Source organism: Micropterus dolomieu, linkage group LG22 (genome assembly GCF_021292245.1).
Source record: "Micropterus dolomieu isolate WLL.071019.BEF.003 ecotype Adirondacks linkage group LG22, ASM2129224v1, whole genome shotgun sequence".
NCBI lineage: Eukaryota > Metazoa > Chordata > Actinopteri > Centrarchiformes > Centrarchidae > Micropterus > Micropterus dolomieu.
Window position 1 is genome coordinate 35828989 of NC_060171.1, and position 27291 is coordinate 35856279.

General features: G+C 38.5%; 1 protein-coding gene across 1 annotated transcript in view; it reads right to left on the minus strand.

The window, feature by feature from the left end:
• LOC123961754 (paired box protein Pax-6-like) overlaps positions 1-23723 on the minus strand; it is a 34833-nt gene extending 11110 nt beyond the window's left edge. The window contains exons 1-5 of the mRNA XM_046037398.1: positions 23711-23723; positions 16163-16216; positions 5537-5667; positions 4028-4243; positions 2602-2764 (exon numbers count right to left, since the gene is read on the minus strand). Of these exons, the coding sequence (XP_045893354.1) occupies positions 2602-2764; positions 4028-4243; positions 5537-5667; positions 16163-16216; positions 23711-23723 (577 nt within the window). The remainder of the gene's footprint in view (positions 1-2601; positions 2765-4027; positions 4244-5536; positions 5668-16162; positions 16217-23710) is intronic.
• Positions 23724-27291: the final 3568 nt, after the last annotated feature.

Below are 27291 nucleotides of genomic sequence, written 5' to 3' on the forward strand. Positions count from 1 at the left end.
TGCTTCTATCTGGTCCTGTGTGAAAGACGTTCTGTTTCTCTGTAGTTTCCTCTTCAGCTGGAGCCTCATCTGAGTCTCCTCTGAGTCTTCACCGTTGGAACTGACAGATATTGTGTTATCCTCCCCCTCTGCCCGTTGACACTCTGCACCAAGGAAACAAGAAGAAATAAGGAAAGAAGAAACAAACATATAGGATTACAGTGGTTTCGGACCATTGGCACTGTTATGCTCAGATACACTATCAGCTGGAGTCAAAAAACATTTTCGTGAGAGAAACTACATAAGTTTATATACAAGTAAAAAAATACAGGTGTTTTTCTTAGCTCATGAAAAGTGTACTATATTTTATCTATTTCTAATAAAAGCTTAATAATTCTGCTTTTAAGATAAAGGGCTACACATGAATTTAGTGAGGTCCATTCCTTCAACATATAGTGCATCCTTAAAGTATTCTCAGCACTTCACTTTTTCCACATTTTGTTATGTTACAGCCTTATTCCAAAACGGATGAAATTCATTTTTTCCCTCAAAAATCTACAAACAATAACCCAGAATGACAACGTGAAATAAGTTTGTTTGAAATCTTTGCACATTTGTTAGAATAAAAAACAAAATAAGCACATGTACATAAAGATTCACAGCCTTTGCTATGACGCTCAAAATTGAGCTCAGGTGCCTCTTGTTTCCACTGAGGGAATGATGAAGGCAGCAATGTACAGAGACATCCTTGATAAAAACCTGCTCCAGAGCACTCTGGACCTCAGACTGGGGCGAAGGTTCATCTTCTGGCAGGACAATGACCTTAAGCACACAGCCAAGATAACAAAGGCGTGGCTACAGAACAACTCTGTGAATGTCCTTGAATGAGCCAGCCAGAGCCCAGACTTTAATCCGTTCATCTCTGGAGAGATCGGAAAATGGCTGTGCACCGACACTCCCCATCCAACCTGATGGAGCTTGAGAGGTCCTGCAAAAAAGAATGGGAGAAACTGCCCAAAAGTAGGTGTGCCAAGCTTGTAGCATGATACTCAAAAAGAATAGAGAATAATTGGTGCCAGTATTGAGCAAAGGCTGTGAATACATATGACATTTTAAATTTTTTGTTTTGTTTTTTATTTTTAAGAAATGATGAAATTTAAAGGGTCTGAATACTTTCCGTACCCACTGTATGTTTAAGAAAAGATTTTAAACAAACTTCTTTCATGTTGTCATTCTGGGGTATGGGAATTTTCACTTTTTGAATGCTCTGTAAATAACTAAATGGTATATATATTGTAATTTGCAGTGATTAGTATGTTTTATATGTGTGCTGCTCTCTGCTGTAGTGGTGAACAATGCAGCAGTCTAAATCAAGTCTGTGGTTTAAACACATGCAAGTTTTCTGTATTGTTTAAAACAGGCTTAAATTGGTATGATCTCTGTGGGATATCACTTTGGCCTCATTTTACAAAATTGAACAGTTTATAAAAATAGATGTGTCAAAACTCTTTGATTACATAAACGAATAAGCAGATTGGGCCATCATTTGAGTTTGTATTATTTCAACTTACAACATGTTCTCAACTCATACTGTTTTAGTCCTGTTTATTGTTTTCATCTTTTTCATTTGATTTTAAAATGAAATTTAAATTAAATTCTTTCAATAAATTTAAATGAGCAGTTTTTTGTGCTAATCTTTATGTAATCTGCATAAAATATAATAAAAAAATATAATACATATGTGCAATATTAGGAGCTAAACTATAGTTTAGCTCCTAATATTGCACACATGCTGAGCGAGACTGAGACTCTATCTCTGTAAGAGCTGAACAGTCTAGCAGGAATATTAGCAAAAAGATGCAATGTAATGGCTGCCTTATACAGCACTTCACTGAAACCTAGGCCTAGACAATACAATATGTAATATTCAAAGCTATAAAATCAAAATTGAAGATTAAGTTTAAGATGGATGAATGTGCAATCTCCATCACGTGATCTCTGAGCAGACGGGAGCTTGACTCCAGCTCCCTGCAGAACTCATGTTATTTGTGGTGCTAGCCTAATTATTTATTATCCCCAGCAGACAGAGACTGCAAAACAGAATGAAGCCATTGCTCAGTGTCATAGTCAGTCACGCAGAAAGAGACACAAAAGAGAACAGACTCCTTCCCTCCCCCCCACCACACACACACACACACTCACACACTCACAGGCACAAACATCCTGTGGACCAATGGGGAGGCAGCCGCCATGGTAGTATAGCATTACTTCATTTCACTGTTGTAATCCCATGGTGCTGGAGGAGGAGCAGCAGCATATGAGCCAGCTCCATACAGCAAATAGGGCCCTCAGCCCCACACATTGAAGGAAAGGAGTCAACTCTACACTGAACAAAGTGGACATTTTACTGTGGCTGCTCCATTAATGGTACTCTAGTGCAATGGCAATGAGCAGCATATTGGGAAACAATCTGACATGACTGTGCTACTGTCACCAAAATCCCAAATATTAGACTGTGCTTGCACTTTCACTTAGTTTTAAAAAAATAGGGCCCTGCGTGTCTCACCAGTTGCAGTGAGTATTGTACCAGTACTGTAGTAGTAGTGTGAGGCAGTGTCTTACCAGCAGTAGTGAGTGCTGTCCCAGCGTACCATCCCGAGCGTCCTCCCCAGGGGGTTTGTCCATTGAGCATCTTGAGTTTGTCAAACATCCCTTCAGCTCCCACTGGGCCCATTTGCTGCTTGTCACTGGCTAGGTTCCTGAGCACTCGATTTATTGATGAAACCTGGTGATAAACACAACAAGATGATGTAAACAACTATGTTATTGGATATGTAATCTAAGGAACCAAACATTGTTAAAAACACAACTAAAGCATTAATGACACACTGTCAACCTTGAGCCAGCCTCATCATGCCCATTTAAAGAAACACTGTGGAGATTTAATGAGGTCTGTGGCTTCCACATCACTGGGTAATGTGTAGAAGCGATTTCCATGTCGCGTTGGAGTGTCAGGCTTTTCATTTTTCCTCCACATAATTAATTTTACAGCCAGTAGGGCCTAATATGAATTAATAGAATGGCTAGAGTTTAATACAAGACTAGTTTGTTTTTAAACTGGGCTCATATGTTTTGTCTGAGATATTTTTTAGACATTTAAAATATAATGGAGGAAGACATTTTTGAACACCAAACTTCACAGGGATGGTAACATGTTGAAGGAGAAACACAACAGCTTCCCAACAACACAAATCAGGAAATACTCCCAACTGGCTACTGAACTATCTAGTTCCTTTATAGTTATAATCCATAATGTTTGATCCAGTTTCCTTTAACTGTTTACTTTTTTGGTGGATCCATTATAACATTTACTTAGCTAGTCCAGCTAGCTTTGTGTCCTTCACTTTGTTCAGTCACATTCAGCTCTAATAAACAGGTGGAAAGTGAATGTAAATCATAATAATGAGTGATTTTACACACAGCCCTATTTATGGTATTGCAAGGCATACTATTGAACTGTTTATCTCTCGTCATCATTTCTAAAGTTAGTCTTTTAAGTGTCAAGCCTGTTTATTCACAAACATGGAAAGTTTGATGCAGGGTTGGCCCGTGGCATAGGCGACATAGGCAGTTGCCTAGGGTGCAAAATATCAGGGGGCGCAGCAAGAAAATGTTTTGTTTTTGACTTGGCTTGCCTAGGGCTCCAACGCTGTCAGTCAACAAGTCATACTTTTTCAGTATTTGAAAAGGTTTAAAGGTGTATTTTGACCTTGACATTGACTTTTTACCTTCCCAATTCCATTTCCATTCATGAATTGAGCTACGCTAGGTGAGGCTTGCAGTTCCAAATACATGCGTATACAGATACAATGAAGGCATCATGTGTTTTTCTGCTTAAAATAGAAAACATAATCATCTTCCACACCAAAATTTAATTTCTTTAACATCTTGATTTTGATTTTATTGTACAGCAGTTTAGTACACCAGTAATGACTTCTCCTCCAGTCTCTACTCTAATTGACATGACTGAAGATCAGAAGGGTCTTACACTGGGTATATTTTCGTTGGTGCAGACTCCCTCTGCCAGCAGTCGATCTCTGATCTCCCAGGCAAAAATGGACGGACACTCTCTCTTGTACTGAGCGATCTTCCCTACCACCTCTGGAGTGGCCACCCTGGGTTTACTCCCTCCTATGGCGCGAGGACGGATTGAACCTGTCTCGTAATACCTGCCCAAGATTTTACTCACACAGCCATTAGACACCTGGACACAAAAACAGCACACATCATACATATTATTTAGTAATAACTGGTACAAAAAATGTTGGCTTCCGAAAAGGTTTTGGTTGGTAGATGATATAAGGAGCTATCATGGCAATGATTATAGAGAACTCAATTTACAGTCTGTTTTACAGGTGATGGACAGTACTACTGCATATGTTAAAAAAAAAAAATTGTATAAAGCCATTTGTGACTCCAAAGGGAATGAAAATCTATTGAATTCTCTTAAGTGATTTGAGATGACATCGGTTGCCAACCCAATCTCAAATCAATTCCGCTTGATATTTCATCAGCGCTCTCACCATCACATTCCCCACCCCTGGAGTGCAGAGGACCAGGCTGTAGCTCCTGACAGTCACCAAGAACATCATCACAACATATATGCTATGTGTTTAAACAAGCAACAACCATAGCAAAAATATAAAAGGTTCCTTGCAACAATTGCCTGGCCAGACCTGAAAAATCTTCTTGAGGCTAGAGGCTAATGGCTACATAAGCCGCTAATAGCACCCAACTTCCCCATCAACCTGTGGGAGATGGGGTTACATCGTGAATAATGTATGGTGCCAGGTTGTGACAGTCCGAGTCCGACAGTGGATTACAGGAAGTGGCGAATCACTCTTTTAACCATGGGTGATTGTTTAACCATAGGTGATTGGACCATCTGCTGAGTGCTTGATCCAGGATGTTGATGGGGCAGGTCTCTGTAACGATGTGGACACAACAGTCTCTGGATTCCGATGTTTGGTCAACATCGAGTCCCATTTTGTCCAGACCGGATCTTTAGGAGTAGAATTAAGTTGAGCCGGCATGGCTCCTCTCCTGGCTCTGCGGGCACCACCGCACCCGCCATGGTGCCTGGTCCAGTTGTTTGGGCCGGTTGGATCGTGGTCCACTGCTCTTTAATCCAAAAAGCCCGTCTTCATCTTCCAATGACCGTATTTATGTCAGAGGTAACGCATGTTTTGGCAATAAAGCCGGAAAAAACAGATAAAAAACAAAAGTGTAGCGAAGTTTGAAGGAGCTACCGGCTGCTGCTTTTACAAGCGCTGCTTGTAAACACCAATGTCAGACCAGTTCCTCCTTTGTTCCTGACAGACGAGTCATAATTCCCACAGCCACCCGAGGTTGTTAATTAAATGTGAACATAGGTCATATGAAGGCATTTTGCCTACATATGCGTTAATGTGGTTCTGCAACCACACCTGTAGCACAGTATCTATCTACTATCACTGTTAGTACCACTGCTGAGATACTCTCAGTATGATGAGTTTACCTGTAGTATTCTGGATATGTCACAGGGTCGTGCTCCACTGTGTGCCAGCTCCACTATCTTCTGTCTGGTAGAATCAGGTAAAGGTCTCCCATTCACAAACACACCTCCCAGCTGGTTTACTCCACTGTGACCTACACACACACACACGCACACACACACACACACACACAACCAGCAAGTAAAAAAGGTTTTCAGCATTTGGTTTACTGATGAAAGTCATTGTAGAGTGAAACAACATTGGTGAAAAACTTGAAATGACGTTCCAAGTTGCAGTGGATATTTTACAAGCACGGACCAGGTAACATTAGAGCAGCATTGGACACACAGGGTGCAGATGTTAGTTTCGGTTGTTTGAGTTGTTTGATAGGCCGCGTCATTAACAAGCAAGCGGCTCACCTGCTGCCGTGATGCACGGGGGTGTTGGAACAATGAGAGACCCGGGTTCAATCCCCTACTGTGACCCATTCACCATTGTGTCCCTGAGCAAGACACTTAACCCCTATTTGCTCCAGAGGCGTGCGACCTCTGACGTGTATAGCAATTGTAAGTCGCTTTGGATAAAAGCGTTAGCTAAATGAATTAATGTAATGTAAATTTAACGTGATAATGGATCGCGGGAGGAAAAATACGGAAAAAAGATGACAGCGTAGTCTGCTGAAGCCTCCCTCCACTGCTTATTCGGGTGGTTGATTTGCAGGCTGATCCACATCCCGCCCCTCCTGTGACCCATGGTTTGACTGTATATGTAGTCAGAGACAGTGAGCAAGGGACTTTCAAACTAATACTAATTTAAAAAACTGCGTTAACGTACGATAACATAATTGTTGGCGTTAAGTAATTAATGCGTTAACGCGATAATAATACGTGCCCCGCCCTAGTATATATATATATATATATATATATATATATATATATATATATAATGGAGAGAGAGAGATATATAGTGACTATGAAAGGAGAAAACCAGCTACAATGAAATGAATAGCCACACAGGGTGGGGGTGAATGGTGAATAGGAAGAAAAAGTATCTTAAGCCTCTCTTAAGCCAAAAATATGTAATTTCTCGTGTGTTTTTGTGGAACTACTGCAGGCTTTTGTGCAACACTTCAAATGCTCTGTCTGACATGTTTCTCACAGCAGCAGACCACAGACTGTGCAGTGACACTGTGCAGGTTAAGTAGGGATTTAAACTAAATCAATTGTCTATTGTTTGTTAATGGCTCAGTAGGGGAAAGCATATTGCAGATTGATAAACCTCTCATCGGGACATTAATAAATCATACAACAAGCCAACATACACACCATACACACACATACACACAAAGATTGAGAGCAGTGAAGTGTAGCTACTGTAAATCAATAGAGATTTTGCTAGAGATTCCCTTTAGTCATCCTTAGAAAGAGTTTACTAGAAATTTGAATAACAGAAATATATTCATGTAGTTTTCCCCTCTATAGAATAATACATCCACAGAGTGGGAAGCACTGCATAAATCCCCATTTTATCCAGACATTCTCTTCATCCTAAAAGATTATTTTCTTATAATGGTGGGAATTGTTGGGCTTCTGTAAATATCATCACAGAGTACGGTCTAGACCTGCTCTTTTATGAAAAGCGCTGTGAGATAACTGTTGTTGTGATTTGGCGCTATATAAATAAAACTGAATTGAATTGAATTATAACAACTCTGTTTCATATAGAACCTATTCAAACATTTTATAGAGTGTCATTATCTTTAAACAGGGAATAATGAGGCAAGTCGGAGTTGTAGTCAATTAAATAACCTACCAGTCATACAACTTGAAAAAACACATTAATGCAAATGAAGAAAACATCTACACCACTTTAACAATACATTCTTACATACAATACAGCAATTAAAAAATGTAAATAAATAAAACACATAAAAGTTAATAAACAATTCAATTTTCAATTCAATTTTATTTATATAGCGCCAAATCACAACAACAGTTATCTCACAGCGCTTTTCATAATAGAGCAGGTCTAGACCGTACTCTGTTGAAACACATTCACAATACAGACTTTCTTGGCCAGAAGTTTGGGTGGAAAAAGCGGATGATTTGGGTATAGTAGATAGACATTTTCAACAGTCAGAATTGTTTGTTTTTAAGCATGACAATGACTATTCCCATAACTAAACTAAAACCTGAACCATAGGGGCATCCAATCAGAAAACTCATCTGTGCTGATGAACATAGTTTGTTATAGGCTGTGGTCTGTCTGTGTTGTCAAATTGCTGAATGTGTTTATTTGTCTGTGATTTATTTATTTGAAAAGATTTTATCTAAATGCTACATGTGGTGTCAAAATAGTGACAAAAACACAGAGGATTGAGGGCATGTTCTCAGGTACATACACAGGAAATGCAGTAAAGAAACTACAGTGACTGAGAGAAGCAAATTTCTCATATTAGTACACATACTGGAGCTGGCCAATAAAAGTGATTCTGAGTCTGAGCAGAAGTAATAAAATTATGAAACAAACAGCAGTAAAATGGACCTAAAGGTAAAAGGTATAACATAATATATTTTTCACTAATCATTTATTTCATTAGTGATTAATAAAATGATCAGTTATTATATGGGGTCTGCTTATTCATTAATTTAGATCCATACAGAGGACATGGAGAGGCAAAGGGAGATTCTGTCTGACCTCCACCCTCACCCTCTCCTCCCTTGGAGAAGAGCTACTCCAATAGCTCACACACCTCACATTGTCATGGCTTCAAACTTCTCTCATGGTTAACTGAATTATGGAAAGAGCCATGGCCCCTGTAGAAGCTGAATGTGATGGTGGATTATTTCACCCTAACTCTCCCTCATGCTGCGTCACATCATGTTCACTTTGTGTAGGGGTCGATCATTTCGCTGTAGAAATGTTAATCACAGTGTCATTTCCCAGAGGAGAACACCCAGGCTTTCCACTGCTGACACACAATTAATAGACAGACATATGGAGTCAATTTGGCTGTGGCCGCTCTGTGACACACACACACACACACACACACACACACACACACACACACAAAGCAAGCGGAGCCTTGGGAGCAGCTCAGCAGCTTTCCCTTTAAATTAGCTCATTCACACTAAACCTGACTTCAATTAACTTTCACTTTAAACAAGCACTGTTATTATCCAAATTAGACAACAATATACATTGTTTGCCCATGCACTCCGGAAGGACACTTTTCTTCAGATCACACATCCCTATCAACAGGAGGTTTGTGTTAAAGCTGGGGTAGGCAAAGATGGAGAAACAGCAACATGCATGTCAAGTTTAGACTAAATCCCACTCATTAAAATTGAAGTTGGAAGGCCATGGCAGTGCAGATAACACTTCCATTGAATGGATAAATCTGTGTTTTTAACATTTTTTGTTAACATTTTTATAAAGACCACTTAGCCAATGGAAAATGGCTATATCTAGTTTATCAGTGGGAACACCCACTGTCATGTGACTGAATCTCCATTGTTAAATCATCTGATAACTAATCCAGGTCCAGCCTGCTTACATTTCATACCAAGTTGTGAAAACAGCTGCTACTAAAACCTTAATTTTTTCTATTTAAATCTCTGTAACATGGATAATTCCAAATGTAAATCACATAATCTGACACGTTGATCTAGTAATGATCACTATTCTCAGTGGATGTGGGCAAACTGCAGGCCAAGAAAAAAAGTTTTTTGTTGGACAATCACTTTATTCTATACATTATCTTGACTTCTGTGTAATTTCTGATCCTATTACTATGTAATTCCTGGTCATTTCTTGAAATAAAATTTCAAAATGCTTGGAATATAATTGTAGATTGTAAATCATCCATATACATCAATTAAATCAAATGAAATGATATTTATATAGCACCTAATCATAACAGAAGATATCTCATTTCACTTTTCGTATAGAACAGGTCTAAACGGTACTCTTTATTTAAGAGACAAAACAGTTCCCACCATGAGGAAGCACTTGGCGTCACAGACAAGGAAAAACTCCTTTTTAACAACCTCAAGCAGAACAATGGCTCAGGGTGGACGGCCATCTGCCTCGACTGGCCGAATTTGAACCAAGGACATGGTGTCCTAGATCACTAAGCTACTGCAGTTCAATTCTAATTTATTTTACAACATAATGGCATCAAGTCCACAAACTCCATTCAGCTGCTCCTGTTCCACAAACTAGTCTGCATTTAGGTCTGCTATAAACTGTACACACACACACACACACACACACACACACACACACACACACTGATAGATTCACACACATCAAAAGACAGTTGGATGCTGAACAGAATGTCAGTACTCATGAAACACACTGCACACTGACTGAACCCAAGTTCATTCCAATCAATTCCTAATGCAACCTGTGCTTTAGTCACTAATGAGCTTAGCAAATGAATATTGATGTTCACCTTCAGTTAGTCCTCAACAGCCTCCAGCTGCTCTATTTTAAGTATTCGGAAATAGGATTGATTAAAGTAGAGGTGATGTGATAATAGCACCGGGTCTGACATTTAACCCAATGCCAACAGAAACCTGGCTAAACTTTTATGTCAGTAACATATGTAAGTAACGTCAGCCAGTAACATCCAGGGTGAGATGGATGCAAGGGGAGGAAGCAGTGTAGTAGGGGACTGAAACTGCTCAGAGGAGAGATGCAGGACAAAGAAACAAGCAAAGACAAAGAGAGAAAAGTAATCTACACACCTTCACTGCAGAGAACATGGACCTCTTGTCACGCAGTAAAAAGAATAAATCAGGTGGAGTTCACTGTCAGTCCCACACAAAAGGTTTCATAAAGTCCAGCATTTTGACTTAACTAGTCATAATCTACAATAATATTTAAAGATCAAACAGTAATTTTTATGGCTGTCTATTTACATTCATGACTGAAGAGTTTGAGTTAATGATGGAAGATCTTCATTTTATGTGTCTCAACTGATCAGAATTCAAAGTACAGGTCTGTTTCACACCAATCATTAAAGGATAATTCCAGTTTATTACAACTTGTCTATATTCTCTATCAGGGATAATAACATTACATTCCCCAAAGAATTGCTGAGATCTGAGAACATCACTGCTACAAAGTCCATAGGGGCCCCATCACACTGTGTACATGTATGTGTGCCTGTATATCACAACATGTACATAAATGCTCGTATTTGTATAGCGCCTTTCTAGTCTTTTCAACCACTCAAAGCGCTTTTACACTACATCTGCATTCACCATTCATTCACTGAGCCTAAGTGCTCAGACAGAAACTAACATTCACACACATTCATACACTGGCGGAACAGCCGCCAGGGGCAAATCGGGGTTTCAGCATCTTGCCCAAGGACACTTCGACACGCAACCAGGGGGAGCCGGGGATTGAACCACCGACCTTCCGATTAACGGCCAACCCGCTCTACCTCTACCTACACACTCCAGGAGTAAAATATTATTTTACTCCTGGAGTGTGTGTGTGTGCTCATCCTTTGCACTCTGCTCACTGCATTTGTCAATATGTCTATATTGTGTTTTGTTCATAGTGTGTATATTTGTGTTGTCTACAATGTAGCCTGTGTCTGATTTATTTTATTATTGTCTTACTGTATTATTGTAAGCACATTGTGAGAAATGTACAATCCTTAGTCGTATTCCTCGTATGTGTACACATACCTGGCAATAAAGCTGATTCTGTTTCTGATTCTGGGATGTCTGACTACTTGTGTTTCCATTAATTTATTTTACTTATTTTAGTGAAGTTGCTGAGTTGCCACATGTCATCTATTAACAAAGTGAGTACAATGTTATTGTTACTGATAGACATGAAAGAAAAAATCATTGCACACCTGGTCCAAACCCAAAGTCTGCCTAAATGTGGCAATAAGAGGTTGGTGAGTGAATGATTTCACTGTTATAATGATGGTTTTGCAATGCATGATTAATTAATTATATTGAACATTACAGCTGCTGTGAATTCAAATTGAAGCGACTTTCTGACTTTTTTGTAGTGCTTGATGGGTAATTATTTGGAATATTACAGTCAGCTACTGTTAATTCAAATTGAAGTGACTTTCTGAAGTGACTGCGCAACACAGTGAGAAGATCGTTACTGTAATTTGAAATTACCAACCCAGAAGAAGGTGGAATTGAGCACAACTTCTTAAGACCAAGGGATAATCCATTGGAGAGTGAGGTATGTGCAATCCTTTCAGCATGCAATTATGTGAATATATTTTAATGAATGTGAACCTCTCAATTATGATTAGCAAACATGTTTGTTGTAGGCTTAATTATTATGTGCTAGCTAACATTAGCTCAATCCTAACACCTCACTGCTTCTGCTGGGTTAGTTAAGTGCGTGAGAGATTGGATCACTGTGTTGTATTGTGTCATATGTGTCAATGTGTGTTACAGTAGAACACTGATTTGTATAGTTGATTAGGTAGATAGAAAACGTATCTGGTATACTGTTAACATCCTAGACTGTCATGTATGTTAATGTCAAGCTGTGAGGCCTGCGGCCAATGATGATATTGTAATACATTTTAAGACAGTGATTACTCAGTGTTATTTGGAGCTTGTGGGTTTGTGATTACAATGCAAGTTGGGTTGCACTGTGGTGTTGTTGTTGGGTGGCCTAGGCTAATGTTACGGTTGGCAGTATGGCAGAGGACAGCTAAAGTTAGTTGGGAATTATTATATTATATATATACTGAGAGCTTACACAGCTTGTGCATTAAATACGTTATTTTTTCATTTTCTAAATATTCTGTCTCTGTTTTCACGGTGCACCAGCAGCCTAGTGCTTTTACTAATGCCCTCCTTTTTACTATTGCAAGTAGTACATGGAGCACATGCCTAGTTAGATTACTAGATAAAGTACCTTTAGTACGTTTATCTACATCACATCATGATCAATACTGTGTTTACTGGCTCTGATGATTGCAGTTATTAAACTGCTCTTAAAAAAGCGATACACATTCTGAACTCTGATCTCTGAACACTGAGGATAGTGGATTAAGCATGACCCCTCATGTATTATGTATTATATATAGTAATGTGGTCTCTGTGTGTACATGTATGTTACTTTATATGTTAATGTCTAAATATCTATTGTCTAAATGTTGGAACCTGTATCAAAAAGCTGTACTGGAAACAAATTCCACCAGCCTGGCTGTGTGGTCATTAAATAAATTAAATCATTTAAATCAAAAGGTGGATGCTTCAGTAAGTAACTACAGGCCCATATCAAACCTACCTTTTTTAGGAAAGATCATTGAAACGGTTGTTTTTCATTCAGTTTTTCCTAGTCCAAAAAAAGCTCTTTATTGCCTTTCAGTCTAGATTTCAACACCACAGCACAGAGACTGCACTTGCTAAAGTTTTTAACAACATTGATCTGAACAGTGATGCTTGAAACACTTTGATTTTGGTATTACTGGACACTGCATTTGACACGGTTGACCATAAGTTAAGTAAGCTCAACAGACTGGAAAAGTGGGTGGGACTTAATGGCACTGTGCTTGATTCAAATCACATATGAGATGAGATAGAGACTACTTCGTGTTAACTGGGCAAAAAAAATCACATGAGAAGTTCTTCAAGGGTCTCTTCTCAAGCTTCTTCTAATAAACATCAACAAGTTACCCCTTGCTCAGATTATGGAACATTACAACATCTCCTACCATACTTAAGCAGATGACAAACAACTCTACATAACAGTGACATAACTACAGTCCCTTACATTTGCTGAGTAAGTGCATTTAACATATTAATGACTGGATGTGCAAGAACTTTCTATAACTGAACACAGAAAACATAAACAATTCTTTTTGACCGACAACAAGAAATATTAAAAGTCACATTGAATCAATGCCACAGAAATACCATCATAACAACAGAGCAAGATATTCACCATTTTCCGTAATGTAGTTGGGATTAGTTTATCGCAGTACACTAGTGTGCCACCATTTTACAGTGACATTATTTAAATTCTAAAATCACCCCTTGCACATACAAACACACAGAACTGCTAAGGATCTAAAATTCTGTGTTGGTTTTGTTTTCAGATGCTTTGTGGGCATTTATCGGGAGAGCAGCTCCAAGGCAAAGAACCAGCGTGGAGGTATTAGACCACACATGTACACTCCCTAATGTACCCACTTATATCTGGATACAGTGACATACAAAATACTTGGACAGTGACTTAAAATTGGTGTTGTTCTTTCAAGGCCTGAAGGATTTGGAAAAAAATATATGGTGATATGCTGATTATGGTGGGATTGTTGTAGGGATCTCTACCAAACAAAGACATTTTCTTGAAGCGTGAGTTTGGAATTTTGACATCCAGCCCTATTTCCTACTCACTGATGATGGGTTTGATTGGTAGAGTCCTCTGTCAGCCCAGTCCATACTATCATTCAATGACTTAATGTCACATGGCTTTTTAAAATTCATTCAATAATTTCCTCTGAATGGGATCTTACAGTGGACTCTCCATCAGAATACTCAACCCACAATGAATATGTTCATGACTTCTGGGTGGCATTCAAGTCCAGTTCCCGAGGTTTCAAAGGAAATGAAAATCATCACCCTCCAAGAATCACCAGGGCCTTCACCATCTGATGCCATTTTGATTATTAGGGCTACATGGTAATCATACACCAGTTCACTATCATAATACCTGTAAATATTATTATTATTATTAATGGTATTGTTTAAATTTTCAAATGAAATTACAATTTTTTTTCATGTTAACATTAAAGATTTACATTTTATGTAGGGATGGGGAATATGTCTATAAAAATGTAATGGGTACACAGGAATATGATTGCCAACTGATTATACTTAAGCCAAATAGAAAGGCCAATATTGTACAAAGACTGTTGTGAAAAGGCTGTACTTGTTCAACAATACGAATCTTATACTGTATAATAATTGCACTTCTGACACCTATGGAAACAGATGTTCCCATAGAGCCAAAACATTTTTTAGATGGTGTTACAACCAATACAAATATACTATGATAAATGTTGCTACTGTACAAAATGCTAAATATACCTTCATTTGAAACTGAGGGCGTATCATTCAGCTCTATTTTCATGTTTTAATGCAACATTTTTATTAATGAAGATTATGAAGGTGATACAATTTTATGTATTTTTCATTGTATTTCTGCTATATGTTTTCTATACAATTCTGAACAACTTCAAATGTAAGTAATGTATTGTACATTTACAATAAATATAATCAACTACAATAATTGTGTATGTATTCCTTAAATCTACAGAAAAAGTAATTACTGTTATTAGGGTACAGTCCTATACAGTAATTTAGCAATAAAATAGTCTAGTTGTACAGTAATGTTGTGGTTGCGAATTATAATATCACATAATTTTACATCAATATACTGTATTTGTCTGGTTACTATAGAAACATAATACAGTGCTGTGATTATCATCTATATAACTGTAAAACTCACGACTATGAACTTGATTAATATAAGCCATTTATTTCCTGTAAAAGTACTTTATTTATATTTTTAGTGTGGCAGTGTATTTGAGGTTGGAACATTTTATTTGTTTACACTAAAAATGACTTGCTCTTATCTGACAGCCCGCTAGTCGCTAATTGATTCTGTCTGCTGTGTGGGGTTGAGCAGGTAATGTACAGTGGGTCTTTAGAGGGTTTTTTCAGATAATAGCTGCCTGCTGTGTCTGAAAATTGACAGTATGAGAGAGATGAGAGTGAACCAAAACAGGAAAGTTGTGGGCGGGACAGCTAAACGATGAGCTGAAAGCTCCATAAATCCAAGGGGAGCTGCAGATTGTCTGTAGCTTCATTATTATGTTTTTTGAATTTTACAGTGTTTTCACATTTTCATTTCAAATATTGTTATCATAAAAATATCGATTATACTGTAGCTGCTTTAAGACCCAAGATGTAACATACCAGAAGTGTCCTTTAATACTAACATTACCCACACCAGAAAATATTAATAACATCATTTCCACTGGAGCAGTGCTCCCAGTGTTTCTGGGGCCTGGTGTAGGTACCAGATATGCTTGGCCTGGTCTGCTCAGGGCTGCACTGATTACTGTACAAAAACACAACTTTTATAACTTTATTCTCTGATTTTGGTGAAACTGGACCATATTTTATGGAGTTTGTAGATGAACAGATAGCTTTAAAGTAACTGCTAACTGTAAAGCTAGCTTAGCTGACTCTGAACTCCGGAATGGTTCTCAGCGCCTAAGCCTGAAACACACAGGGATTACTTGTACATATGTTCATGCTCATTATCTGAAACTGTAAGAACATACAAAAATTCCAAATGAGGCTGTCAGAAAATGCTACCAACAAGTTGTTTCTGTTGAGGGTTGATTTTCTTTGACCTGGTCCCTTAGCAGTAGTTCTTAGTTGGAATATTTTATGGATTGGTATATAAATAGAACTTGTTTATATACCATATATACTATTTATATATTGTACTTTTAAAATAGTGTTTAAAATAGGGTGATATGTATAACAGTAAAAACAATTATTCAGTATACTAAGGTATAGATACAGTAACATCAAAAGCATAACAACAACAAATACTTCAGAGATGTAACTCACTGTTTTGCATCATGGAGGCCACACCAGTCTCCCAGCTTGTTTGACTTCTAAAATCTGCACAAACAGAAAAATAACCTTTTACTGTGTTAGAATGTAAAGTACATGCATAGACCATTCACCAAACACATCTCTCCCTGGACAATGAATCAGAGTAAAGAAAGAGAAAGTATTCTCTTGAATCTCCACAGGTCAATTCTGATCAACTTTTCTACAGCAGTTAGAAAGACAACCAAAAAACAAAAATTCTTTCTTTTTTACAGGGATTTGGCTGAAATAGTGAAATCATTTTATCAGTTAGAAAACTCTAGACACTGTCTGGACAGAATGGCTGAATGCCAAACCTTCCTGTGATTGGTTCATATGCTAATGTGTGCTAATATCCATAACGTTATGAGCCCAGACTCTCACACTCAGGTCCAGTGCACTGCCACAAACTGAAGAGCAGGACAGCTTCATATCTAACACAGCAGAGGGTTTGGTTTTGGCTTTTATACTCAGTCATAAAGTTAAGTAGTGATTTATTTCTTACTTTCTTGTTTCATTACCTAATGTACTGTATTGTACAGATCTGAACTTTCTTTAAAAAACTTTCCTATGAAGACATTAAAGACAGACAGACAAAAGCTTGAAAGACAAGCTTTTGTTTATCAGTCAAAACTGAAGCTCTCTACTGCTGGAGACAAATGCACTTTCATACATCAGTTGTAGCTGTTTCCACCTATGTAGCTGAAGTTATCCATGGAGTCACAGAGATTATGGAGAGACTGAATCACACCTAATAACATGGCATGACAGCTATTATTATTCTGTAAAGAAGAAGGAAGAATTCCAGGCACTTTACAGGGCTGAAATGATGGAGTTCAGAGTGTTCAAAGTCAAATAAACAAATGATCATTTAAATACATACAGACATAATAGCCAATATAAAATAAGAATGAAATTGTGAATTCCTGTATTAGAAAATGACATTTCATCCTGCTCCCTTTTACGGCATTGCAGGTTAAGCCTGTCTGGTTATTCAGAGCAAAGCAACAGCTCTGCCTGTTTCTCTTCATCACTTCATCACTTTACTTTGTGATTAGTGGGATTATCAATGAGAAACTAGGACATTTTTAAATTAAAGAAATGCTGGAAATGAGTACAAATTACCTGCAATACATTGAAGCAAATAGCTTAAATCAAGATGAATAATATTTCAGGATTGAGCAGTTGTAAACATATTTATTGATGTAATTTTCTTTCTTTCTTTAATTCTGAACAATTTGGTCTGTCTGCTCAATAAAGACTAGGCTAAATTGCCCAAAACAATCATGATTAATTGAGAGATTAGATGGCTCATTCTACAGAATGTCCACTTTCGTTATTACAGAAATGATTGACTTTATGAATACACATAAAAAAGTTTTTTGTGCATGTTTTTGTCACCGGTGTTACTTACTGCTTTGGCTATAAATAAAAATATAATTTAAATATATTATTATATTTTTTTCTTAGTCTCTTCAGCACAGGTAGTCAGAGTCACAAAAAAATAATGATAATGCAACAAATCCCATATAGTTGGTTGGTCTTGCCTTCTGCTTTGGAACATGGTGCAGGGGATTTCAGTGAGAATTTATATTATATAAGAATAGTTCATGCTGAAACCGAAGTGGATCAGGGAGTCTTAGGCAGTGAGGCTCTCTCTGAGATTCTTGTATTGCCAGTGAATATGTGTTTCCTGAAGTTAAAGAGCCTGTCCTGGAATTGTGCCACATCTCGTCCTCCTGCATTGGGGTTTCTTTTTTGACAGGGAGTGTACTTCTGTCTCTCCACCTTGCATTGAGATGCTCATCTTCTCCTGGCACGATTGGGTCAGAGTCGATGTGTCTTATATTGGCACGTCTCCATGTCTCTCACATTTGGTGGAACCACTCAAAATTGTCTCAGGACCACAGAAGAAAGCATAAGAAATTTGTTGGTGCTCTAAAACCTATTTCTTGGGGAGAAAAGAATCAGACAGCAGCCTTCTCTGCCTCTTAACCTTCTAAGTTTGGCTGTTCCTCTTCTATGTAATCAGTCTGCAGTTTTTCTCATGGTTCAAAAATCACAACCCATGAGTTTATTGCAGTATGTCTTACATTTATATTTTTTGATCAGCTTCTATGATACCAGCAGCACAAGACTTTGTTTTGACTTTTTGTCTTTAAAACCTTTGCATTTGTGTTTCACTGCTCCCAAAACAGAATAGTGATATTTCAGGGCTTTTCTGACTTCGGTGTTGGCTTGTTGACCTTGAAGAATTTTTTGTGTTTGAACTTCTGGGCTATCCACATTTGCACGCTGCAGTCACATGTTACATGTTGTATATCTTTGATTCGTGATCTTATCTTTCAGTTTCTCTATTTCTCATCACAAAAAAGAATATTTTTCAGCACTTATTTTCTTGAAAGTTCTCTCTCATTTCACCCTACCTTTTTTTGCTCTCTCTCTCTCTCTCGCTCTCTCTCTGTCTGTGTATGGGTGTGTATGTGTCTCTTTTTCCTCTTTCTTTTTTCTGTGAATGTGAAGAAGAGGTGGTAGTGAAAGAATTCGTGAAAGGGATATGTGAGATGGTATGGGTATGAATAGCCTGGGAAGCAAATCCAGATTTAACAGATGATAATGTAAATGGCGTGTGTGTGTGTGTGTGTGTGTGTGTGTGTGTGTGTGTGTGTGAGTTGTTCCACAGTTTCACTGTTTTACTCTTGATCTCTGGATTTGCAATTCCCTCAGTTTAGCCATACCTGACCAAAACCACTGATAAGGAAGTTAGAATCATTACATCAAACAGCTTTGAATCAAGTTTATCTAGACATGGGAGTCACAGGTGTTATATAATATCTTATTTAATTTAATAATTTAACCCATTTGTTCTTCTTCTTCTTTTTTATGTTTTTTTTGTACAATTCCTAACAATAAAGTAGGTCATACCAGGAGTTCAACTAAAAGCTTCATATGAAATCAAAAAAAAAAATTAGAACACTTCTGATAACTATAAAAGAGTTAGAGGACTTACCATAGGCCTTTCTTCATAGATCTTCAGGAATTAGGTAAAAGGAAGTCAAGTGGTGTCAACAGTGGGCTTTTTATTCAAAATAATAAATCTCTGTTACATGGTAACGCACAACTCCAGGGTTCAACTACTTTCATTAATTTTTTTTGAATATTTATTTGGCATTTTATTTGTTTTTCATTTATCATATATTTTATAGTTATGTATACATTACTGCAATTTAAATGGTAGAAAAAACAGGTTTTGACCACAAAACATGGCGCATGACAGTGGGAGCACTTCTGTGGTGCTTGGAATTCTATATCATTAATTAAAAAACTAATATTGCCAAATTGATGACTCAAGAATGTGTAATAGTTCAAATAATTTATTGTTTCATATTGTGCATAAAATATATAAAAAAATGTGTGTTTTTCAAGTGTAATATTTCTTTAAAGGCTAGTGAAAAAAAAAGTACCTTTCCATAAAATAACACAATTAAAATTTAAACATACATGTCCATAATAAAATCAACTGTTTTTAAAAGTGCAGTTATGAAAGTATGATTAGGCAAACCAAGATGACCAATTTTATCTGATGTCATTAATGCATTAAGCAAATTCCCAAAAGCAAAGCCTTTTATGTTGTAAAAAGCTGACCAATAAAGGCTTCAAAGCGGCTCCTTTTCTTAAGCTCTTGTCATTAACAACCTGCATAATGAACGTGAAGCAGCTCCAGACAGGAACAAACCCACACGCACACATACACACACACACACACACACACACATACACACACACACACACACACACACACAGGCCGGCTGTAGGCACCTCGTCCCCGCTGTAACTCAGCGCCTTTCTCCCTGTGAAAGGAGACAAAGAGCCGGAGGAGCGGAGCCGCGGCTCTGCTCGGTAAATACCCGCCAGGCTTTGTGTGTCCACGGGATTTTGGTGTCCTTGCCTCGTTAGTTGTGGCTCGTTAAAAAACTTGCGACACAAAACCACGGCGGGGAGCCCAATTCGACCAGTACAACTGACATAAAGAAGTTCTGTTGAACACACTGATGACAATATAAAAGTTTCATTCAGCCGCATTCAGCGCGCTGATATGAAGAGAAAAGAGCCGAGAGACAGCAGCTCCCAACACGGAGATACTGCTGCTGATCTGCCCTGCTGCCACCGAGCTGCCCACTGCGCGTTCTTCATCATCATCATCATCATAATACTGTTTTATTTTAACATTGGAGCCATTATACAAGTAACAGAACTCTGAGTTAAGGCTACTGTTGAGGTTGAATATAATATAATTTTACAAAGGTAGCCTAAATAAATGGTAGGCCTACCACCGAGAGCAGAAGGACGTTAGTAGGCAAAATATTTAACACAGTAATATCACTAGATATTATATAGGCCTATCTAAAATATAGGCCTACATCATAGAACACACGCTCTTTTTACAAGTCATCCAACAGTATCTGTAATTATGAGCCAAAGGAAATAGACCTAGTCTACCGCCCTTTAAGGTGTTTGACCAATGGCACTTAAAGGCTGCATTGCTGTAAGCCTGTATATAAAGATGTGTTGAACTTAATTGAAAGGAACCAGTCGTTAATAAGCCTATTTAGGCAACGTGTTGATTGTAACAGACACTGCCTGCTGTGTTTGCGCTATGCGTTCACCTCAGCAAGTTCCCGACATCTTCTGCTGCAATGGCAACGGATTTAATCTAGCAACGTAATTTTAAAAGAGGGAAAACCAGCTACAAAACAGTAGAGAAACAACATTTTACATCAAGATGAAGGTAAACTCAGTTGAATCTGACCCTCAAAGCCAAGCTGCTTACACTCTGTTCTCACAACCTATTCAAGATTAAGGGGTTTCATCAGTTGGCATGCTTCAACGTATTTAAGCGTCACCTACACTTGCAAAGTACGCGAAAAAACATCTGCCAAGGAATCATATCAGTTTGGGGAGATCAAAGCTCTCAGTTCAGACTGTGAACTGAGAGCTGTGACAGTCTGTGTTTAGATGATGGTTAGGCCTATACCTGGATATTTTACGCTGTTTAAAATTATGTTCATAGTGACATGCTCTAAAGTAGCAGCTAACAGACATGACAGATCAAATATGCTTAAATTATTTGGTATTTATCATTAGTAGACTATTTTAGTATCGATGTAAATAAATGTTACAGAGAAGGACAAACATCGGGTTGTATTCAGACTTTAAAATACCACATAGGCCTACAATTTGAAAAGTACAACTAAAACCAACAATTATGATTTCTGGATAATAAAGAAAAAAATTCTTGTTGTAAAGCCGGACGTCTCCACAGCTCTGCTCACCATCGGCAAAAAATAAAATGTGGCTCAGGTGCACGCGGCAGATGTAGTAAATGTGTGTCTTCTTCAGAACATATGGGTACAGCCTTCTCCACTCCGCTTCGATCCCTCTGGCGCACAAAAAATGCTACAAATTCACATATTCAATGAATTCATTCCGACCTGATTAATCATGCAGTTAATTGTCTTCGATTTAATTAAGACGTTAATTAACATCTTCCTTAATTAGATCACCAATTAAGACCAGCTTTATAATTTCCTATATGCTGGCTTTGGATTTTTTAAAGATCCAAAAAGCATATTTGCAAGCACAATATTAAATTACATGTTTTCTGTCTTTTCTTTTTTTTCACTAGGAGTTGTGATTTTAACATTGTGCAGGCCTTTCAAACATTGATTTATTTTGAGTCTAAGCCTCCTTAAAGTACAACTAAAAGAAATGATGGAAGGCCTTCACTGGATAACGTATAATTTATAGGTTTAAATTAACTGATGAGTGAATTAATCGGTTTAACCCCAGATCTTCATTATTCTCTGTTAAAAATGTCAAAGAAAAAATACAAATGCCTATTTTTTAGAATGAAGGTCTTTACTGTCTTGAAATTAATTACACCTTTAATATCAAACAGAGAGCCTTTTCAACGACGAAACACACACAAAATTAAAGATGGCCAATGTAGATGATGAAGTTCTTCACCACGCAGTTTGGGTAAGGTACCGGCTGGTCCTGGATATTTAAAAATAGTTCAAGAACACGTGAATTTTGTCATGCAGTTGAGCTGTTTAATACAATAAATGAGCTCTGAAAGGTATGAAACAAATCCAGGGTAGTTGGAATGCTTAGTAGCTCTAAATGAAAGGCTGAATGCAGCAGCGCTAACCTGCCCTGAAGTCTTAGAAACTTTGAAGAATCCACAACGTTATTTACAGATTGCTCAAAATAATGCCAGGATGCAGAAGAGCAGGCAGCTGGAAAAATCCGTGTTGAATGTAAGAAGGGCGAAAAATCAGATCACGGTCCTTTTAAATCCGAGTGGACTTAAAATGGCTCGCACAGACACGTGGAATCCACGGCTCTGTCTCCGCTCTCTCACTTGGAGTTCAGGGACACTCAAAAATCTTGCTAAACATTGTCCCATTCCTCCGGCCCAGCTGCCATAATCCATCAGAGAATATGGTCCGAGTTGAAGATGAATCCACATCACTCACTGTTGAATGAGCGGGCGGCATCACCACGCGCTCCTGGCACACGGTCAAAGCGCCAGCAAGCGCTGCTTTGGGCTTCTTGTTTGTTAGTTTGTTTTGGGTTTGAGCGTCATCGGGATTGATGAGGAAACATTACCCCAATCAAGTACTGCAAACTGTAGGTTTCTGAGGGCGGTTCAGTATGGCTGGCCTAAGAATACACAGCAATCCTACATTTCTGTTGCTTGTAATTATTAAAGAAAGGAATTTGGATAAGTTTCATTTAGCAGTTTATTTAGGTTGTCATGAGTCTATGTATTCTTTGACTTTTTTCTCAAGGTGGAACCTGTGATTCATGCTAACTTTATCATATTCTGACATTAAACATCAGCATGTGCTGATTGTACATTCTGAAAGGAAATTTCAGATTTTGTGTGAATTAGTCAGAAACAGACTACTGCTGTTAGACATAAATGGACCGTAGGTTACTTGTTCAGCTCATTTCTAGTCCGACCCCTCAAACCATTTACACTAACATACATGTCACATTCACACACTGATGGCAGAAGAAACTTTCATTCACACACTGGCACAGCCTTTGCAGAGCAATTTGGGATTCAGTGTCTTGCCCAAGCACACTTCAACGTGCGGGCTGGCATAGCCGGGGGTCGGACAGCCGACCTTCGGTGTAGTGGGCAACCCACTATATCTCTAAGCCACAGACACAATTTATTACTATATATATTATAAATTCAAAAGAAAGCCAAACTTTTCCTCCTTCCCCCCCCTCTCTCTGTCTATTTGAACTGTTGCTTCATAAAACATTTCTGCCACCAAAGAGGAAGCCAGCTGGTGCAAGGCCACATGAAATGAGAAATTTTTGTTTTCACCTTGTCCTTAGGTGCTAAACAAACGATTTCACTCCATGTTCAGACTGATGGAGCAAGACAAGAGGGAGGTGAGAGGGATGGAGAAAGAGAGCGAGGGAGAATAGAGAGAGATGGCTTACCTTTCTGTGGCATGCTGTAGAGAAGTAAAGTTTGGGTCTGTTTAATTTTCCAACAGCTCCTTTCTTCTATTCTTTCCTCCAATTATTTTCTCCTTGACTGAGGAGACAAGTGCAGAGAGAGACAGAGGAGCTACTCTGAAGAGAAGGGAGAAAAGAGGGAGGGAGGGAGAGCGAGTGGGAGGGCCGAGAGAGAGAGAGAGATGGTGGGGAGAGAGAGATTGGAGGGGATGGAGGGTTTGAACTACAGTAGTGAGAGCCGAGAGTTTGTTAATGAGTGAGGTGTGTGTGTGTCCCACACTTCATCCCTCCCTCAGCTTCAGTTCCGTTGCCTGTGTTCTGCTGGCATGATATTCAGGTTAGACAACACCGACACAGTTCACATAAACTGAACATACTAGGCTATACTTTATAGTGAAAAGTATGCAGCGCATAGTTTGTGTACTGGGGCTTTTTTTTAGGGTTTGGGCCAGGTACCCGGTTGTACAACGTACAAGTATTTTTATCTGTTCTGAATGGTCACTCTGAACTGTGTTCATGCCTGACTCCTATAAATGGGATTAACGGCACACACTTTCAGATAGTCTATCCTCAGAGACATCCATGGTGGTTGTTCGCATGAAAAGTGATAGGTAGAGAGGTGGAGGAAAAACCCTGCTGCATCCACCCCTCCACCTCATAAGTGCGGGGAGTTACTCAATAGCATACAATAACCCAAATGAGTAGAAAATGTAGTTTTATTTTAGGAATGGTACCTTTTAATTTTACTCTTTACTCAAGTATTTTGGGGAGACTTTTCAACTTTGAACTTCACAAAGCTACATTTGCCATGTAAATTCCAACTCTGTTATCCACTATGCATTTTGCTAAATGAACCTAAATGAACCTAAATGGACTGGAATCATGATCAGATGATCAGATCTTGGTTTTCACTCAGCAGGCTACAAGCTGTCATTTTTGAGAAGCATAGAGATAGAGTGCATTTACTCATGCATGACAGACGGGTATCCCGCGATAGCCTTCATGACAAATAGACCTGGCTTGGACTTAATATATAAAATGACGTGTGGTGATCACTGGCCTGCACATGCTCAACAATAGCCTATTAAAATGCAACCTTTAACTTAAGGAGGTTTGTCAGATGTTTTTTTTTTTTTACTTTTACTTGAGTGTTTTTTATGTAATAATTGAGTAATTGTAGGCTACTTTTATTTGAGTAAAGTGCGCGTTTTTTTCGATCAGAAAGAAAGTTGCAGAAATGATCAGATGCTGTTGCCCCTACTCCGATGTCAAGAAGATGTTGAAGGTGGGGGTTGCAGGCACTGTTTGACAATTCGTCCAGCACTTTGCTTGAAGACTGTTGAGGTCTCGAGGGCAGGGGTTCTAAAAAATTTTCAGCTAGCAGGAACCCAAACTTAAAAAATACATGATGAATTTCCAAAAAATCTACATTTATACAATACTGATAAAGAACACAACAATGCTTTAATTTAAAATGTATGTGAAATGTATTTATTTCATTATGAGAGTTCATCACAGCAATAACCACATCTACTGACTGTAAAGTTTCTCAACACTGACGAACTTCCACTGAATACACTCACTATGTCAGCTTAAGCATCTGCATAGGAATCATTATTAGGTATTTCTAGTTTAAAAAATGTATTATAATGGTTCATTTAGTCATGTACTGTACTTTGCTTTGTCCGGAGAGTGGGCTGGCCAGTGACAAACTCCTGGGCCATCTTTTTGCCCCAGTTCTCCCGTCCTGAGGTGTCTATGTGTCACTGCTCCGTGTTCATAAACAATTTAAAAGTAGTCAAAATGTTCACACAGATATGAGCATCCAACATTATTTTACAGTTTTCAAAACAATACACATAATTCACACAACTATTCATACAAGTAGCAGAACACCTCAGATAGTTTGCAAAATGAAACACTTCATTCAAAAATATACAATAATTTATTAAAAACCCGATTTTGTCACCGTGTGGCACACACATGGTTCAAATGATCTAATTCTTTTTGAACCAGTTAAACACAGCTATGCTCAATCTAAAAATGAAATAGTTCTGGATTTGACTTTTCAGTGATACAGTATTGTTAGAGTATTGGATATTTTGACCAGCACACACAGTACTGCATACTGATATTTATTTATTTTCAACAAAACCAATTGTGGAAAGCATGAAGTACAGTACTGTACTGTACAAAAAACAAACAAAACTAATTATCTCTTCGCCTGGCTGGATCTGGCACTTCGTCCACATCACAGGCTATGTCCTCTCTCGCAAGACAGCGAGGGAAGTATTGTCTATCGGCAAATCTACCCTTGCACAGATACTCTGATACTGCAACTATTTGGTCGCTGGCATCCTCCATAGCTTGAATGAGGGGCATCAAGATATAGGGCTGGAGGTCATAAACCTTCCACCGCCATGCCGAAAAAAACCTCCTCAATAGGGTTAAGGAAGGGAGAGTATGGTGGGAGGTATTGGAGTATATATTGTTGATGCTTGTTGCGTTCTCCCTGTTACATTCTCCCCCCCTGCTGGTCATGATGTACAACTCTAGATGATGGTGACTTATGTGTGTGTCTGTTTTTTCCTCAGGTGTTTCAGGTCTTCTTTTCTGATATTTCTGATGGGACTGGTAGTTTAGTTTTCGTGGCTTTATTTCAGTTTGTTTAGTTAGGGATTGATTTAGGGTAGAGGGGAAGCCTCCAGTACCTACGGTCCTTCGTGGGCTGGTCTGGAGGGCTTCCCTTTCTTTAGTTTTTTTTGGCCAGCCCATAAGATTTGTTATTTTGTTTGAATTAATTTCATGTTTATTTCAATAAATTCCCTTGATTTGGTTGTTTTAAAGGTGTTATCTGTGTTAAGTTCGGGTCAGTTTTAGGGTGTTGTTCGCCCCATGTTTAATTCAATTCAATTCAATTTTATTTATATAGCGCCAAATCACAACAACAGTTATCTCACAGCGCTTTTCATAAAAGAGCAGGTCTAGACCATACTCTATGATGTTATTTACAGAAGCCCAACAATTCCCACCAAGAGCAGCACTAGGCGACAGAGGCAAGGAAAAACTTACTTTTAAGAGGCAGAAACCTCGAGCAGAACCATGGCTCAGGGTGGGCGGCCATCTGCCTCGACCGGTTGGGGTGAAGGAGAGAGAGAGGGAGAGAGAGAGAGAGGAACAGAGAGAGAGAGTGAGAGAGGGATGGAAGGAGAGAGAGGGGAGGGAGGCAGCCTACACAATATACACAGAGGTACAGACAGTAAAGGTGATGTTGCTATAGACTAAATGAATAATGGTACAGATATTTATAGTAGTGTTAATGATAATAATCGTAATGTTAATGATTATAATAACAATAATAATAATAGGACTAGTAACAATAGTCGTTGCAGCAGAGGGTGTCGAGCAGGAACACGGGGGCAGCAGGTGACCCGCAGCCACAGATCCAGACTCCACAGCTCCAGTGCCAGAAAACCTGCAGGAAGTGATAGGAGGAGAGAGGAGAGGGACGAGAAAGCACAAGACCACCAGAAAGGGGAGAAGTTGTGTTAGTAACATGCAAT